Genomic DNA, 18,615 nt, shown 5'->3' with positions numbered 1-18,615 from the left:
AGGAATTATATACACCAGTTTAGAACTAATGTGTGATTACACAGGCTTTCACAAAGCAGCAGCTTTGTAATGAAATGCTTCTAGAGTTATTTTACAGCAATCATTTGCATCTGTTTTTACACTGAGCCTCTAAACTTTTGCACACATGGCCTTAGAAGAGCTATTCACATGAAAAATCTCAGGTCTGGGACATAAATACAGCTTTTAGTTGCTAATCACGGAGAAGTGTTATTTTGGCAGAGGAAAAAAAATTACAACCTTTCAGGCTTATATCCCCTGTTCATTTTTATTAGGACTAAGACAATTCTATACAGAACTGAATGTTTCAGAGGGAGATAGTTTGATTTTCTTTCATTGTCACAGGACAAAAAGTAGGTTGTGAGGTATCATTTGTTGAAAAGGAGGAAATGCAAGTCCTTACTTCCTTACTGTTCTATTGTACTAACTTCAATTCATTCCTGTGTCATCTTAAATTCTGAAATACATTAATCTAGTGTAATCAGAATTTACTTGACATTTTCTTCATATGTACGTTAATGATATATTTAACTTAAAAGACAAACCAAGTGACTACTTGCAATTACCATTTGCCAGCATTTTTTTAATCAACCCTGGCTGTTTGACTTAATTTTTAATCACAGTAAGTTGTGATATTTTTAATAGTACCTGAATTATGCATTAAAATATGCAAATTTAAAACTAGCACTATTTTGTGTTACTTCACATGCAAGACATGCATAGTAGTAATTTGGTGACCACACATCAGTTCATAACTGATTTGGCTCAGTGTCTTCACAAAATGTGTCCAAGATGTTAATGTAAAGTTTTTATGCATGTACAAAAAAATAAAAACAACCCCCCCTTTATGATGCTAATAAATAGTCTAAGACCATATGCAACATTTCAATTCTTCATAAACATTTGAACTAATTTAGTAAACATTTAGAAAACTGTGGACTGAGCTACAGATTTTAAACATGACAGCTGACAGCATAAATTTTCTGGATGCTGATCGAGTCAATGTTAGTGCAGCTGTAGTAACAGTAAGACATGCAAAAGCCTAAAGTTTAGTTTCAACTGCTTCAGTGCATTTTTCATAAGATTCAAGGATTGCCAATGATTTATGCTCACTGCATAAATTTTAAATTGCCAGTAAAAATAGGAAATAAAATTTGAACCTCTTAAAATTATTTTTGGAAGTATTTTTCAACTGCACAAATAAGAGGGTTAGGGCAAGGCACTAAATTATCCATTTCCTGCAAATAAATAATGCTTTAAACAATAACAGTGTTTTAGAAAGGAAACAATCTCTGTATTGAAATTAATACAAATACAATTTACGCATATTAATGGTTTTATTACTTAAGTAATTCTATAAAAATATTTAGGCTACAAAATTTATATTAGAAGCCAAAATGCGTAGTCCTGAGAGCTTGCTTGAGGAAAGACTGCAGGTTTTGGCCATGGTTCCTTAAATTAGCCAGTCTCTAAAAGGGTGATTAAAACCAAAGTCCACAGAGTACAAACCTTTGTCCTTAAAATCCACAGCTTCATTTTGTGTTACCTTGCAGCACAAAGCCTATTTCTTCTATCTGTTGTAACTTACACAAATTAAAAGGTCCTAATCCTCAGCCTATGCACAGGCTGGGATTCATCTGTTCTTACTTCTGATATCAAAGATAATCATCTACAGCCTATACCATCTGTAGAATGACCAGCATTGGATACAGCCTAAGCTCCTTTAGTCAAAAGGATGGATCATCCAGAGAGTGTTTCATCTTATCCTAAGGCAGGTACTTTAGAAAGCACATACTGTAAACAACAGCCTGAAGGCTGCCTAGTTCCCTACAGTTACTACAGGAAGATTTAGGATTACAGGCTCAGACTTGTGTGGTCATGCTCAGATCTGCCTCGTGTTACATCAATATTGTAACTACTTTCAGTAAACAGAAGCCAAACAACAAAATAAAACCTGAAACTAATCTTTTTGCAATTAAATAACTACCATTCAAACCATGAGCACCTATTCAAAATACTGAATGTCAAGAACAACTTGCCACAAAGCCTTGGCTGCCTCAGTATTTAGAGAATTTTTCATGAAATGGGATATCAAAATCCCATTTATTTTATCTGTCACTAAAAGCAGCTTCTTTTGCAACAGCTAAAATGGGATTATAAATTATAGGTCTTATTAGTTAATTCATTTTTGATTGCTTTATTTCCAGGAAAAAGTCACCTTGGCTTCCCCCTCAATATTTCTATGAAATCTCAGTTTAAGTTTTTACTTTCTGTTATCTTTTCACAGCTTTTTTCATTGAGGAAGAGAAGCCCAGGTTTTACCTCATTTAATACTGTGTAAAAACTTCAGAAGTCTTCTAAATGGACTGCAATATTTGGGAACTAAAGAACTACTTTCTCTCAAGTACCAATGAAATCCCTATAATAGTGCAGGCTTTTGTTGGCTGTTACTACCAGAGAAGATCATAGTTTAGTTTTCTAGAATTAAGTTGGAAATGACAGTCTGCTCCATAGTCTCTCCCCTCACAAGCATCTGATATGTTGTAAACAGATTTACTTACTTCCTGGATTTGCCATTCAAAACTGATGCTTCTTTGTATTTTTTTATTTTTTAACTAATTAAAAGTTTTAAGTCCATCTTCTAGAGCTTTGTTCAACTGCTGAGAGATCTACTATTAAAAAAAAAAGGAAGTCCTTCTGAATTCTGTATTTCTATATTCAATCTGCTATTTTTTTTGGTCAGAATTCTACTCAACAAAAGACAGTAAAGTGGAGCTTAAAAGAAAGTAGTGAAGTAAATGGACACTAACCAATCCCTTTTTATTATTATTCCTGAGCAATCATTCTGTCTCCACGTGTCCCAGGGATTCCTGTAACTCTGCAACCCATGAGGAGTGCATCTGAATGAGTATGAAAAGGCAGGGAAAAGAATCAATACTTGGTAATTATTCTCTTAAAAACATATTAGTCTAGACTCTGATCCATAGCAATATTTTATTCCTCATTAATTACTATTCTGCCTCCTCAAAATCTCCCTGCGAGGAATTTTTTAAAAGTGCACTCAAAGTCCAAATGTATGGTGTTAACCAGTTCTCTTTTATCTTCTATGTTATTAGCATGTTCAAAACTTTCTTTTCAATATTATCATATACTGAAATTTATGTTCAATGTATACTCAGAATTACCTTAGTTAGAGGATTTGTTATGAAATAAGGCTCCATATTCTGCAATTTAGATTCTCAGCAGGTTTTTAGCAGATTGGCTACTTTATTATTGAGTTATAATAGATCCCCTTAGAAAAATACCAGCAGCTCTTTCCTAAACATTTTGTTTTGCTGAAGTGTAGCATTAGTCCATCATCTTATGTCCTGGTGCCTCAATCTCCAATTTTCACTGGATAAAGTAATTCTCAAGCTAATATCATGTGATGGAGATACACGCAACATTGACGTAAATGCAGCTTCTCGTCAATACACTTATCCTCTCTATTTAGATTCTTTACTTGGGTATAATCCCATAAATTGAATGTTTCTGTCAATGGCTTCTTACTTTTGAAGGATTCACTTTTCTTAGACATGTAAGCCTAAGGAAGAAAGTTATAGCTGGAGTGCACTTTAGGTAATTTTCATTCTTGACTTTGAATTTGATCACTTTGTAGTGTGTATGTGACACTATACAGTTCACAGCTGAAGTGTTCAGTAACAGCACCTTGTGTGACAGACTCAATAAAATTGTCCTGCATGTACTGTATGAAATTTGCTTAACATTTGCACATTGAAGTAAAATTACAGATCTTGGTACTGGATGCACAGAGTAAGCACTTTTAATACATAACCCAATTTTATTTTTCCTGAGCTCAATTATCTCATTTCTCTTCATCTCTGTACTGCTGTTTTTCTGTTTGCTTCACTACTTAGCTCTTGAGACTCCTCTCTTTGTATCTCCTTGCTTTGTTCTCCTTCTTTTTGTTATTATTCTAATTTATTTTGTGTGTGTGTCTTCCTTCTGTTTGACCATTTTCTATCTCCTATTTCTCTCTCTCTTTTTTTTTCCCCCCCTGTGTTAAATAAAATAAAAGCCACATGGTTCTTCAGACAGTGGACAATAAATGTTTGGGAATGTTATAGAATCCTATCATGGGAACACTTACTTCCATCACATCAGTGTATCAGTGCCAGAATAATTGCTTCTGGCACGTTACAAATGCCTAAGACATATAATCCGTGGGAAAAAAACAGTACCAGGTTGCTACTTTTTCCAACATGTGAAAATTAGTGCACAGAAAACCAATTAACATTTTAAGCTGAAAACCAATCTATAGTACACCACTTCATCACTTGCAATTTCTATCTTATGGACCAGTTGCAAAGTCTCTTTGTTGACAGCCATAGTTATCCAAAAATTTCTCCAATGCATAGGCTTTGAGGATTCCCTGGATGTTTGACTGCCTCTATTGTACTACGTGGTTGAATTTTATTAGTAAAATACAGGAATATGAAAGATAAAAATCTCTTGACATACCCAGACATCTGAGAAAACCAGAAAACAGAAGTTTAGTGTAAAAGTGTTCACAAGTGCCTAAAACACACATTGTGTTTTCTGAATTGACTACCTATTGCCTTATTCATACCTCTCTGGGATCTAAAATTCAGACATTCCTGGGCTTAATCCTCCTGGAGAACTCAAATTGCTAGTTATGTTCTCAGCTCAGAAATAAGTTTTGGAAAAATGTGGCAAACAGTGGTGGCAGAGAGCTTTTAAACAACAGACCTCTTATAAAAGAAGTTACTCCAGCAGGCAAACTTACTACCTGGCAGATTAGCAGCTAGGAAGAGTATTTAAATTCTAGTACAAGTTATTGTTTCTTAATACAGTGAACGTCCTTGCTTCTTTATTCAGTGATTTTCCATCTGAAACATAACCAGGCTAAGGAAAAGAACCCACACATTTATGAGCTATCCTTGGTTGGCTCTCTGTGTGTGTGAAAATCATAGAATGGTCTGGTTTGGAAGGGACCTTAAAGATCTTCTAGTTCCAACCCCGCTGTCATGGACAGGGACACCTTTCACTACACCAGGTTGCTCAAAGCCCCACCAACCCGGCCTTTAACACTGCCAAGGATGGGACGTCCGCAGCTTCACTGGGTAACTTGTTCCAGTGCCTCACCACTCTCACAGTAAAGAATTCATTCCTAGTATCAAATAAAAACCTACTCTCTTTCAGTTTGAAGCCTTTCCCCCTTGTCCTGTTACTACAGTTCCTGACAAAGAGTCCCTCTCTGGCTTCCCTGCAGGCCACCTTCCAAAACTAGAAGGCTGCTATGAGGTTTCCATGCAACCTTCTCTTCTCCAGGCTGAGCACCCTCAACTTTCTTAGCCTGTCTTCATAGGAGACCTGTTCCAGTCCCTTTATCAACTCTGTGGCCACTCTCTGGACTGTTCCAAAGTTCCACATCCTTCTTATGTTGGGAGCAAAGAGAGATCCCAGTATTTATTCCCAGACAGGTTTCCAAGCACTTAGTCTCTAAGATATCTACCTCTATCTATTTTCACATCCAGGTATTTTTTGAGCATGATGTAGTTGGCATTACTAGCAATCCTCAAGCAATCTCACTGTTGAGTTTCTCCTTGAACCTTTGTATGCCCTTCCACATTCAAAAGGACCTTTGCAAATAATCTCAAGTAAGTAGTTCTGTGTGATGCAAAAGAAAATAGAAATGAAAAACAAATACTGTTCAAGAGTAAGTACCATTCAGGATTATTTTAAGTTTAAAAGAAAGTACTTCAAAGAAAAAAATAAATACTGGACAATTCTAGACTTTCATATGCTGGAAACTCCAAAAATTTCAATACTGGGGTTTTCAGAATAACTTATATACAGAATAATTTTTTTCTTAGGAATAAATTTGTTTTCTCATTTTTATACCTTGATGCTACAGTGTATGAAGTGATATGAATGCTACAATAAAATAAAAGTATGTAGGGTATTTTTTTAAGGTGCAGGCAAGTGTTATGAATTCTCGACAGCACAAAATAAATTTTAGTTTGTCATCTGTGATGATAAAAATAAATTTGTATAATAGGTATCTTATAAACCCAAATTTTTTCCAATTTCCAGAGAAAAGTAGTCACCATTACTAGTTAAAAATTCAAAAATTACTATATATATTCAATCTCGGAAAAAAATCACAGTAAAGACTATTATTACAATTCATCTAAAATGTAAAAATTTGGTAGTATACTTTTCTACTGGTACCAAAACCCCCTGTAACAGTAACTCCAATAATTCTATATTATATTAGAATCTTTGTATTTACCCACGCACTGGAATATTCATAGTCCTTGCAGATTTAGCAACTTCTTCAAACTTTTCTATGCTTTCTTCAATTGAACAATTAATATTCATTTTGCTAAAAGATTCAGATGCTGCGCCAAATACTGAGACTTCTGTAGCTCCTGCTGCAATCTAAAAAATACATTTCAATAAAAAAGCATCACAACACTATATTAAAATATTAGATCAAGCATTTAATTCTGTACAACACTCCAGAATTTTAAAGTACATTAATTATTGCATCCATATCTAAATATAAGTTTAATTCAAATTTTTTTTAAGCTATCGCATACAGACAGATTGAATCAAATTTTGAGTTCATTCACTGTGGCGACTTCTTTCCTCTTCTTAGCAATTAGGTAAACATGTTTTTAAACTGACAAATGATAAAGGTAGTAAGATGCAGAAATCACATGAACCAACTATAAAAATAACAGTTATTAATACTTGTTTTTGAGAAAAGGGAAAGATCATGTAACAACTCTGAAATATGCATCCCCTGCACTATGTCTGTTCCTCCTGAATGCCAGCAAGTCATTCCCATGCTTGGGAAAGCTCTCTGTGGGCATGTGCTTAGAAGCAGCAACAATAACTAATAGGGATTTCTTTATTAGAGCCAGCTTTAGGATCAAGGGCTCCATTGATCTTGGTGTCATAGTTGATATGGATAATATGGAATATGTGTATGTGAGAGTCTGCTGAGAAAGCCTCAGAGCAAACACCAGTCTAGAAAATGTGTAAAGGTGGTGACTTCACTGAAGGGGCAATTAACCTGAGCTTGTACTCGGTAAACCAGCTAACATGAAGCAAATTAGAAGGCTGAAAGAGAAATGGTAGGAGAAGAAAATATTTCAGCTTAGGAGAAAAGTTAATTAATTCTCACTCTCTAGTGAGAATAATGCTATTGTTCTATGAGAAGGGATGAAGCTTTTCCCTTTAGTCTTTGCTTCTGCAGAATAAGGTCTCAGCTTCAGCAACCCTTACAGGGACAAATACTCTTTCAAAGAGAGGGAAAAAAATATCAGCAAGATATGCAGGAATCACCTACAACTATTTCTTAATTGTTTTCCTTTCATTATATTGCTAAATACAGCATTGAGATATACTGTATACATTATAGCACAAATAATTCAACTCATGCAAGCTAGCTCTGAGACAAAGTCATGGCACTATAATCTGACTCTTGATAGCTAAGTTGACTATGCACAGGATTCTGTTTTAACAGAGATTTCAAATGCTGTATAGGAACTGAATGACAGACTACACCATAAATATCCATCAAGCACTATACTTTCCAAATACAGTTTGTCCTATATCAGGACAGAAGCATAGAAGTATTAAAAATTTTCAGAAAACAAAAAAGTGTAAAGATCTGACTATCAATGTATATGTTTTAAGACTGAACTGCTCTATTTTCACACTTCCAAACACTTTGAGTATTTATTTCATATGAACTGAAACAATTTCAACTTTCAAATCCTACCAAAATGAAATGCAGAATTGCTATAAAGCATTTTCATATCCTCATTCTTCTTCAGTACTTTCCAAGAAGAAGACACTCTTCAGAAACTTTTCTAGGGCAAACTTTTCAGGTCAAGGAAGAAGGAACTGTCTTACTTTTTACGTACAAGCATCATTTAAAGGAATTTTAAAAGACTGATCAACACTTCCATCAAAATATACATACATAAAGCTTAATATCACTCTGTAAATGTGCTCATTTTTCATAATGAAAACTGAGACTTTTCCATTATCTTATTTCTAAGATTAAATACCTGGTTTATGGTACTGAACTGAAAGATAAAAGAGGTAAATGTGGACATCTGTGAAGGCACTTACAGCAGAATGAAAACCTTGAAGATTAGGCGTGAGAACGGGATACTGGACTCCAGGATGCCGCTCAATTCCCCTCATTACTTCTTTGTGATCTGCCATCTAAAATATATAAATCATTTGTATTGATCAGCAGTCATTTTCTGATTTTATACAGCTAAACGAAATTGGCTTAGACTGTGGGTTTGCCTTCATTACTTTTAGAGTACATACAAAAAATCTAACAACAAAGGGGTTAAACTGATGTTGTACAAGTAATCCTTTTTTAATTTCTTAACTTTTCAGCATTTGAGTTGCAATCTTTTCACATCTCTATGATTATAGAATTGGAGCTACAATTTCTTTTTGTGTGGATATGTAAAAATATAATTTGCATCGTAAATTGACAGACGTGATCGTGCTGCTCATCAAATGCTACAGCAACTTTAACCTTGCCTCACTGGACTCAACAGGTGGAATTAACTGAACAACTGACATTTAAACAACATCCAAATCTTGAAAACTTCAGCACTCTGATAAATGCAACTTCACAATGTTAAGGATAACTGAACTTGAAATACTCAAACTGCAATCACCACATTTGAAAAGACTAAACGCAAGTCTATCCTTAAAAAATATAGCAAAATCCAACTGTCTGCATAGTGAAGCATTTTAATATATTTAGAAGTTTCTTTCTAAAGAAGAAAATACTTCTTTAAAAAGAAAGACTTTATTCAAGGACTTGTTTTCCTTAGTCTCCCCTCACAAAAGAAACTCTGCCTTTTTAGAACACTTTTACATTTTTCTCATTCACACTCAAGATTAAACATACTACATGTACTACGAAGATGAATTAAAAACTTATTGAGGTAATACAAAACAGGTTATTTAGACAAGCACATTTTCTTAAAAGAAGTGGATGGAAAATTAGTGTTTTCCAGTGGTGTGCATTCCTGAGAACTACACAGTTAATAAAACATATCCCTTATTTCATATCTTAAAGATTTTCAGTTTTAAATAATAGTGTTTAGTTTTTAAATCAGCTCTCATAAAAGCAAATCTCTCAAGAAAACAATATTAAAAAGGATTTCTGATTCTTTTCACAGTAGTGAAAAGTCATTTGAGAAGTACCGTATGAAAAGATATACGACATACAAAGCTTTCATTACGGCTTACTTTCAGCAGATACCTTACTGATAGCTATGCAGTACCACAATTCTAAATACATGATATTAAATTACACCACATTATTAACTGAGAATACTACTGGCAACCTGGAATCTTCCTGTCACTGGCTTCCTACTCTGAAAATTAATGGATTAAAAATATCAGAAAAATGCATGTATGCCTCCTCAAATGCAAGCCCAACATGTATCTATAAGGAAGTGGATATGAAAAGTGTCTAATAGCCAGACGCAACTAATTTCTCATTGGGAAACAAGTGATAGCACAAGGCAACTTTTTCTAATTGCTTCTACTTAAACTAAATCAGTCTGATAACCTCACAAAAAACCCTTTGTTAAGACATTAATTTTTAAGAAAAAAATTTCCTTAATTTAATATAAATAGTATCTACATTTCTCAGGACAAGGAAGAATGTTTGAAAGCAAATGATTACTTAAGTGGCAAATGCTGGAACTAAATCCACACTTCACAATTATAGCCTGACTTAAAATACACTAGAAAACCAAAATGACACTTTTTCAACAAGTATAAACCTGCCAGATCCAAATAATATTAAATGTATTAAACTTGTCCCATTATTATTTTTCCTGTAAGTAAAGTCCCATCTTTACACATATTTCATGTTACAAGATTTTAAATTGTAATAAAATATTTCTTTTCCAAATTTCTTTTAAAATAAGCTTCCTAATGGTAGGTATTTATAATTTTTGGCTGCTTAGGTTATAGGTGTAGGATCCTGTTTTACATGGCACCTTGCTACTGTGGAACTTTTTCTTATAGTTTTTTCAGTGAAAAAATCTCTGCCAAAAACAACAGCAGATTGGAAACCATAAAAAAACCTTTAAAATACTAAAAAAAGAAGTGAATGAGTGATCTAAACATAACCATGAATTCTATTCTCATGACCTATGAAAAGAAAAAAGAAAGGAGCAAAGAAAAGACAAAGTCAAGACTGCACTCTCTATCAATGCAATACAATGTTATTTTTTAAATAAAAAAAACATTTTAAGCACAAATTAAGCCATTAAAACAAAATGTTCAGACATGAATTTAAGATAAGAAGGGATTGTTCATTTTTTTTCCAAAACTGACAAACCCATGCTAAATTAATGGATCACAGGAAAAGGAAATAATTAAACAAGAAAAAAAGAAATACACCTTTGCTTTAGACTTTCTCTTCTAATGTTTAAAAACCTACATTATTCTTTGTTTCAGTCACTGCTGAAGTTTGATGGCATTTGGAAAGTCTTAACTTGGTCACTTTTAACAGACACAATATCATTGCCCCTGCACTGATGCCAAAGAAATTCTGCATTCTCACTCTTCCCCTTTCCTATTATCCTTCCTCTAGACTATTCCCTGATGATCCTGAGAATGTTGAAATAAATCAAAGGAGTCTGTCTCAGAATGCTGTACAGTTTGCTTTGCTAACTCATGAATAAGCATGACCACACTGTTTTTCTCAGATAAAGGCTGTAAAATACAGCCCAGGCCCTGGATATACTCTCAGTTTAAAATGCAAAACTTTATGTATATTTTGACAGATGAGCAACAAACGCTGTTAAAAACTGAAGTATTTTCTCAAATTAATTAGTTTCATGTTTTAATTTGTAAATAACTTCTGATCCTTACTAAATATAAAGCATTCAAATGCTTCTGTGAAAACAAGTGTTCAGTTTCATAGTTTAAATTATATAGACAAGTATTTCCTTAATTATATAGACTTATTTCCTTACTTGCAGGGAATAATTAATTTGCACAAACAGAACCTACGTAGTATCCTTCAGGTCTAAGCCTGAATTTGCAATGTTAAATCTTACATGAAAACCTGGCACTACTAATGCCAATTCAGTTTTGCTGCTGATTTCAGAAAGGCTAGGGTTTCTGCTAAATTGTACCAAACATAACAATTTTGGACAAATAATGAGCAAATTATTCTGATTCATCAAAACTCAGTGTGGCTGCTGATAGAGTGCTAGAACTGCAAAATATAAGTAGCATGCCTAACTACTACTACATATAAGAAAGTCCCAAATTTAGACAGTCCAAACACATTTCCAAATGTGGAAAATTACATTTCATTTAGGGAAAAAGAAAACAATGTATGCTACTTTTGTTTTTTACATCAGTGATTATTAGTTTTAGAAGAGTAAAAAGGAAGTAGGAACATTAAATTATATTAATGATTTGTCATTATCCTAAATATCTAGTTACAACTGAATGTTATATAAATGGAATGGCATTTAAATTGAAATAGTTCTGAATGGAGATGATTTTACATACCTGAGGCACCCATTTGGATGAAACAAAACTGGTCACTTCTACTACAGGCAGGCCTGTTTTGGAAAGCCGATTGATTAACTCAATTTTTATATCAGTTGGGACTATCACCTACAGACATGGAGAAATACTTTAGTAAAATACTTCATATGATAAGAAACTTTCCTAAGTGCACAAGGCGGTATACATGATCCTACTCCATTTTCTGTCCATCGCAAAAGAGAACACTTCTGTGTAACTGGTTATAGGGCTGGCCTTTAAAAAAATTACTTGTTACTAACCAAACACTAATCTAGCAAAGAAGTGGCAAAGGAAATAGTAACAACTCAAACAGAGAAAAATGGGAGGAAAAAGCTCCACAGCTGAGGTAGAGTATTTCTATTCTGTCAATACTATTAACATGTTTAGGTTAATAATATTATGAATAAATAATATGTACATTTAATATTACTAATGTAGTACTATTAATGTGTTTGATATCAGTAACAGTTATATATGTGAGCTTATCCTCCTGTTTGTGGAAACAGATGACTGTTTTGATACATGTATCCTACAGTCTCTTTCAATCTTCTTCCTTGCTTCCCTACAATCCTTCAGGCAATATCACATGAGTAATATTTTTTCCCCATGTCTGTTTAGCAGGAAGCATGATAAAGCCCATTTTAGTCTTTTATATTAGCACTTGGAGCACAAACACATGTTACAAAGATAGTTAGTGTTTCATGGTGTTTACCAATTACGTCATGACAGAATGCTATTCACTGACAAGACAAATTCCAGAAAAAGAAATGGCAGTTAAGTAACAGAAAGGCTAGTTTGCCAAGCGTAGAAAGAAACTATTATTTAAAAGCTGGGTAAATAGGAATACACTTTTATTCTAATACAGAGAACAGTTATCAATAGAAAAAGAAATAGATATATTTAATAGTACAAAAGGGAAGAAACTTAATTAGCTTCAGAATGTACATGTTCCACACAGTGAAAATAACACTAATGTCTATGTCAAAGTATTAAAAAAAAAAAAAAAAAAAAAAAAGGAGAAAAGTTACCTTTTCATTTTGTAATCCATCCCTTGGCCCAACTTCCACAATCTTTATGTACTCAGGCAGTCCAGATGCTTGAGGTTCCTGAAATAAAAATCAATACTTGAAACACAAAACAATGGAGGTCACCAAGATCAAAGGTACAGCATATACTTGTTCTCTCCTATGATTCTGGGTATAAAGTCATATTGTCAACAGGAAGTTTGCTCAGGGCATTTAAAAATCTGTGAGAACATATTCCACACCTTGATTTAGGGAATAAAAGTCAACAGCAAAGTTAGCTGCGTGAATGCTCCCCCGCTCCTTTGAGGCCACAAATGTTTATTATAAAATGTATGTAGAACCATAAATGAACATTATGTTTTACAGTGAAAAAATTCCCATTTCAAAAATCTTCACAATGAACAATCCAGTCCTCCAAACTTCTGACTGAATGTTCTCAGTTTAACTGAACAGCCCTGTAAACATTTGCAAGACTAGGCTATAAATCTGAAAAGAACACAGCAGTCAAGAAATGTTGAAGAGATTATTAATGAAAGATGAAAGTTACTTCTCTGAGGATGAAGTTTTTAAAAAAGGATTTAAAAGAGAGCAAGGAAGGCCTCTGGTAGATAAGAAGAATCTTCCAGGTGTAAGGGCAGCTCTGGAAAGGCAGGAAGCTGATGGGGACAGGAGGGAAGGAAGGCAGCAATAAGGTCAAAGGGCTAAGGAGAGCATGGGGAACTGGAGGGGGAGGAAGGAGAAATAAGAGTAGAAAAGCAGGTGAAGGGAAATGAAACTTCTTTTTTTAATATTTAGCTGCTCTGTTATTGAATCAAGTTGACAGGTGTGGCAGTTAATGTAAACTGGGTCTTTAAATCCTGAAACAGTTCAGAGCAGTTGGTTGGATTGACCCCCAAAAGCTGTGTGTCTTTAAAAATACATCCCACGGTCAACTTGTGGCACTCTTCTTGTGCTCAGAGGAGTGGGCAGGAGGGACACAGGCAGCCTTGCCAAGACCTCTGGAGATGCCCTGTTTTCTATATTGTATTGAATACAGAAGCCAAACCAGTTCTCCATTCCTGTGTTTCTGAAAGCATGAGCTGGGATTAACAAGAGCTGCCTGTGGGATGGCTGCTCCAGTGCATCCACCACCTTCCCCAGGAGTTTAACACCACTGGAACGATGATACTGTCAGCACACAGGGACAGCTCACGCCCGTGGGAGTCACAGTTCCCCCAAACCAAAGTCACTCCATAAATACAGCCACTAATCTCACACCATCCACAATCAATAGAAAAATCCATATTTCATCCCTCCCTGGCTAGTATCATCAGGGTTGTTTCAACCAAACGGCTGCTAATTTCTCCTCAGTAATGAAAAATGAGCATTCCTATGAGCACCTTTGGTTTCTTCCCTCATTCTTAGTGCCTGTGGGTAGTTCTCTGCAGGACTTGCCAAAATACGATAAACATATTTCAGAGCATTTACTGTGTATTTATCTGAGCCCAGTAAAAGAATGGGAAACAGCTGTATAGTATCTATTTGATCATATGGAACATCTGGTAGGTTGAAACTCTGTCAGGCCGTGCTAAGCCCACACCCGCTGACAGTATAAACCTACTTAAATGTGAAGGTAAAACCTTCACATCTGCTGCATATTGTTTCTCTTAAGTTATTTTCACAAATATGGCACTGCTTCAGCACTACAGGCATAAATCTGGGATATTTCATGATTATCAGATCCTTCTTGTTGCAAGACAAATGCCACAGCTGTGCTATGAGTAAAGCTGTGACTGGAAAATAAAGAGGGAGCTAAAACAGATTATGTGAACCCAAGTTTAATTTAGAGCATGAAAAATGTCCATAAAACTTCGATGGCAAAAATGTTCAATTTCTAGGCCAAATCTTATAAATCCTACTCTATTCCTACTGTGGCAAAACTTTTGTTGAAATCAAAGAGCTGTACCTGTCTTTACAGAACAGTTCACACAGCTACAGCACGTGCAGTAGCCATTCACACAGCCGTTCAGGTGATACCCACAGCCCGTGGATTTTGAATAGGACAGAAATTTGGAAGGGACATTGCAGAAAGGCATTCAAGTATTGTTTTTTATTTTCCATCTGTGACATTACAGACATACAATTTCTTTAAGCCATAGTCCAGAGCTCTCAGCCCCCGATATTCTCCATAGCCATCCTGTCCACTAGTCAGTCCCAACTTGAATTCACTGTTCTTGAACACAACACCAAGAACAGCATACAGGATGACTCCCACAAGGGCCACATAACTGAAACTCAAGGCAGTACTATAGACCAAATCCTTACACTCTTCAAACTAATGAACTGACAGCTTAGAGCAAACCTCAGAAATAAACTGGCGACTATTAAAAGTATGTGTACCATCTTCTGCTAAAATTACTCTAACATTTTTCTATTCTCTGCCACAGAGTTGAATCAGAGGAGTAAAGAAGTACCTCCTCACTTAAATCTCACCTGCCCTGTGAATGAATACTCGGTAACTAGTTGTTGGGACATTCTTCCAAAACAGAAATATGTACTTGGTAAAGCTGTTGGCAAGAAAACTTCACTTTTTGTGAAGTCTTCAGATCATAGTGTCACACTTGCAGAATATTTGCACATTACTTAAATCACATCTTAAGAAATCACCTGAGCCAGTCTGTGCCAGACTCAACGCCATCTGCATTCATTAGTCAAGCTTCAAACGCGCAGAACACACTGAAGTCTTGAAGAACAGAGGCAGAGTTACACCCTTCTCTGTTTACTATCTAGATGGCATTAGACCTTAACCAGCACTTGGGTTTTGTGAATTGAAGAACTGAGTTCCCTAAACTCTAACTGGAGCATTTCAAACGTGTACCACGTCCTTGGGTAAAAGGACGGATTTTCAGAACCAATGAGACAAACTTAGAGAATTTCAATACCTGCTAGTATGGCATTAAATGGCCTGCAGATAATAAATAGAAAATATAAATAGAAATAAACAGGAAAATGAAAACCGGTTTTTATATTTTAAGAAAATGGAAAAAAAGGTGAACTTTGCAGAAATACACATGTACTTACATTAAACAATAAACATGTCAGGTATGTAATTTTCTTTCAGGAAAATTACTTACTAAATTGAAATATATGAAGTATTTTTATGTAATAAAATATAAAAAATAGTTACAGTAAATATGTAGGGGGTGACTGCTTATTGAATAATACAGTATCTCTGTTAAAAAGTAATGACTACCAAAGTATCATGTTTTAAGTATCAAAAAGGAAATAGTTGACATAAAAGACTAAGAGCCTGGAAAATTTGTTTTTCCATGTATCAAGCCTTGCCAAGGGAGAACAAAAAGCATATAAAACCACAAAATAATTGCCTCCCTCAAAACAGAATGCAGCCAAAGAGTATTTTTTTAAAAAAACAGAAAAAGGAAAACCACACCATTCAGCTTGAGACATTGAATGCCAAATATCTGTATGGAAACATTCTCCTTCAACTATAAATAGCTGAAAATTCAAGTTTATTATAGAAAATCCTAGTAACGCTTAATTAGAGCAGTATAATCAAGTTGATACAACCATAAATGTAATCAAATTAAATAAACACACTTTTTTTAGCTCTGTCACTGCTTCACTACTTCTAGTAAAGGTGTTGAGGTTCCTTCAGCCTTCTGATTTTTATTCCATGAAGTTCATTCATATGGACAAAAATAGCACTGGTAAATATTACCCAGAGTTGCTCAAAAGTAATTGAAAGGACCCAAAAGTAAGGGAGAAGAATCCCTTACTTTTGAGAGAAGAATGAAGGTTCAGGTATTTTCAGTTTTTCTAACCAAAGATGAAGCTCTGCTTCCCTTTTCCACAAGGTGGTGTTCCGGCACAGAGGACAACTGAACAAAGGTAGGTCCATCTTGTACAAGGAAGAATTATTCAGGACAGCAGTTTTAAAGAAGGATCAGCAGGGAGGTGGCATCATAACTCTATATTTATATCTGCAATGACACAGACAAATGACCAAAAGCCAGGAGAAGGTTCTGAGATAAATAATATGATTGCTGGAAGGAGAACAAAGAAAACAGTGGTCAATCTTCTGAACACATAGATGTCTCTAAACTTTACAATACATAGAGGAAACAAAAAGGAAGAAATTAAAACTTAGTATGAAATCAAATAATGATTGTGGTACTACAGAGTAGTAGTATGTAGATATGTACCAACAGTTCACACTATTAGAAAGCAGAAACAAAACCTATTAATTCCTAAGTTAACTAGGGAGAAAATGGAGAAGATTCACCTTTGAGATATAAATACTATATACAGATATTCAGAAAACAGTATGACACACCTGGTGAATATTCCTCAGTAAAGATAAACTGAGTATTCATCCTGGAATTTCTTTTGCGTGCTGCTAACATGACTGGAGAACAGTAGCCAGGAATGGACCATGACAAGAAAAACCCTCATCAACACTTGAGAATCTTTCATCAAGTAAATTTTTCATATATCACTGCATATGCATGACCTGAATGACAACAGACATATCACAAACAAAGCAGTTGCAAGTGCTTTAGACAACAGGACCAGAATACAAAATTCCACTGACATACCAGATGTATTTCAATAAAAACAATATGTAAGATAACACTTATGACTATCCATATTGTATCTGATGCTGACTAACCAAAAGAATTTTTGCATGTCATGTTTTACAAGTGTTATCATATTTCTCCATTTTAATAATTTTTATCCCCCAAAAAAAAGATTTTTGTAAAACTTACGATAGAATGTACCTGGCTAAACAGCTGTATAAAAAAAGACTGGGAAATTAGCAAACTGAAAATAAGTAAATAACACCATGTTCTCTAGAAAAAAAAATAATAAACTGAAATGATAAATCTGATCCTAACCTGAAATGTCACAGAAAAAACAATAGCCTGGCACTTAATGAGTATAAGTACTGTGTCTAGTTTTGAATTTCCTACTTCAAAAATAATTCAGTCTCCTGGAGATTGTCCATGGAAGGGCAAAATATTAAATGCAATTAATCATTATTGCAATAAATCATTACAGAATAAAATTAGTTAAACGCAGAGTTAACTTATCTGGAATAAACCAAATAATTGTTGAGGTCAGACCTGTTGACCTCTGGAGATCATCTAGTTCAACCACCACTACTCAGAGCAGGGTCAACTGAAGCAGGTTGTGCAGAACCACGTTCAGCTCCGTTGTGAGTTATCTCCAAGGATGGAGATTCCTGGGCAGCCTGTTCCAGTGTTGACACCCTCACAGAAAAAGACTTTTCTGATCTTTCAGTGGAATTTATTGTACTTCAGACTGTGTCCATTGCCTTTGTCCTGTTAGTGGCTTTGTCTTCTTTATTCACCCTACTGGGTATTTGCATATATTGATAAGATCCCCCTGACCCTTCTTTTCTCCAGTCTAAACACCCTCAGCTCCCCAAATGTCTTTTCATAAGGCAGATGCTCCAACCCATTCATTCATCATCTTCATGGGATGCGCTCTGCTGGATCTGATCAAGGATGTTTATGACTCGTTTACTGGGGATTACATCTATAGGTATTACTTTAGTCCACCTTTTAAAATTTAATTTGTGCTTACAACTTCTATTAGAGTGTTTGTGTCAGCTCATAAAAGAGTAATGATTTATATATATCAGAAGATTATCTGAACTGATGGAGAATTCACTGTAGGGATTTCTACACTAAAGTAACAGTCTCGCAGGAACTTCAGATGCTGGAGACACCTACTTATGTCTTAATCACTTGCTACACAGACAATCACTGATGAGGTACTAAGTCTGTGAACCAATTTCACAACACAGCACTTCCCTGGTCTTAGCAAAATGCAACAGGATGTAGCAAAACAAATAAGGAACTCCTTTCTATATGAAAGAACATTTCCTTCAGACCAAACATGAAACAGCACATTTTCC

At 34.9% G+C, this 18,615-nt stretch overlaps 1 protein-coding gene across 3 annotated transcripts in view; it reads right to left on the bottom strand.

The window, feature by feature from the left end:
• Positions 1-18,615, bottom strand: part of HMGCLL1 (3-hydroxymethyl-3-methylglutaryl-CoA lyase like 1) — a 71,679-nt gene that overhangs the window by 40,074 nt on the left and 12,990 nt on the right. Inside the window, exons 1-5 of one of the 3 annotated variants that reach the window (XM_050314656.1) lie at positions 16,451-16,605; positions 12,678-12,755; positions 11,632-11,739; positions 8,191-8,286; positions 6,335-6,483 (exon numbers count right to left, since the gene is read on the bottom strand). In XM_050314656.1, the coding sequence (XP_050170613.1) occupies positions 6,335-6,483; positions 8,191-8,286 (245 nt within the window). In that variant the 5' untranslated portion in view covers positions 11,632-11,739; positions 12,678-12,755; positions 16,451-16,605. Of the gene's footprint in view, positions 1-6,334; positions 6,484-8,190; positions 8,287-11,631; positions 11,740-12,677; positions 12,756-16,450; positions 16,606-18,615 lie in introns of those variants that run through there. The other 2 variants (XM_050314657.1, XM_050314655.1) reach the window with 2 other exon arrangements.

This window comes from Myiozetetes cayanensis, unplaced genomic scaffold (genome assembly GCF_022539395.1).
Source record: "Myiozetetes cayanensis isolate MyiCay16 unplaced genomic scaffold, myiCay2020 scf2-11, whole genome shotgun sequence".
In the NCBI taxonomy this organism is placed as follows: Eukaryota; Metazoa; Chordata; class Aves; order Passeriformes; family Tyrannidae; genus Myiozetetes; species Myiozetetes cayanensis.
This window is presented reverse-complemented; position numbering and strand designations above follow the sequence as displayed.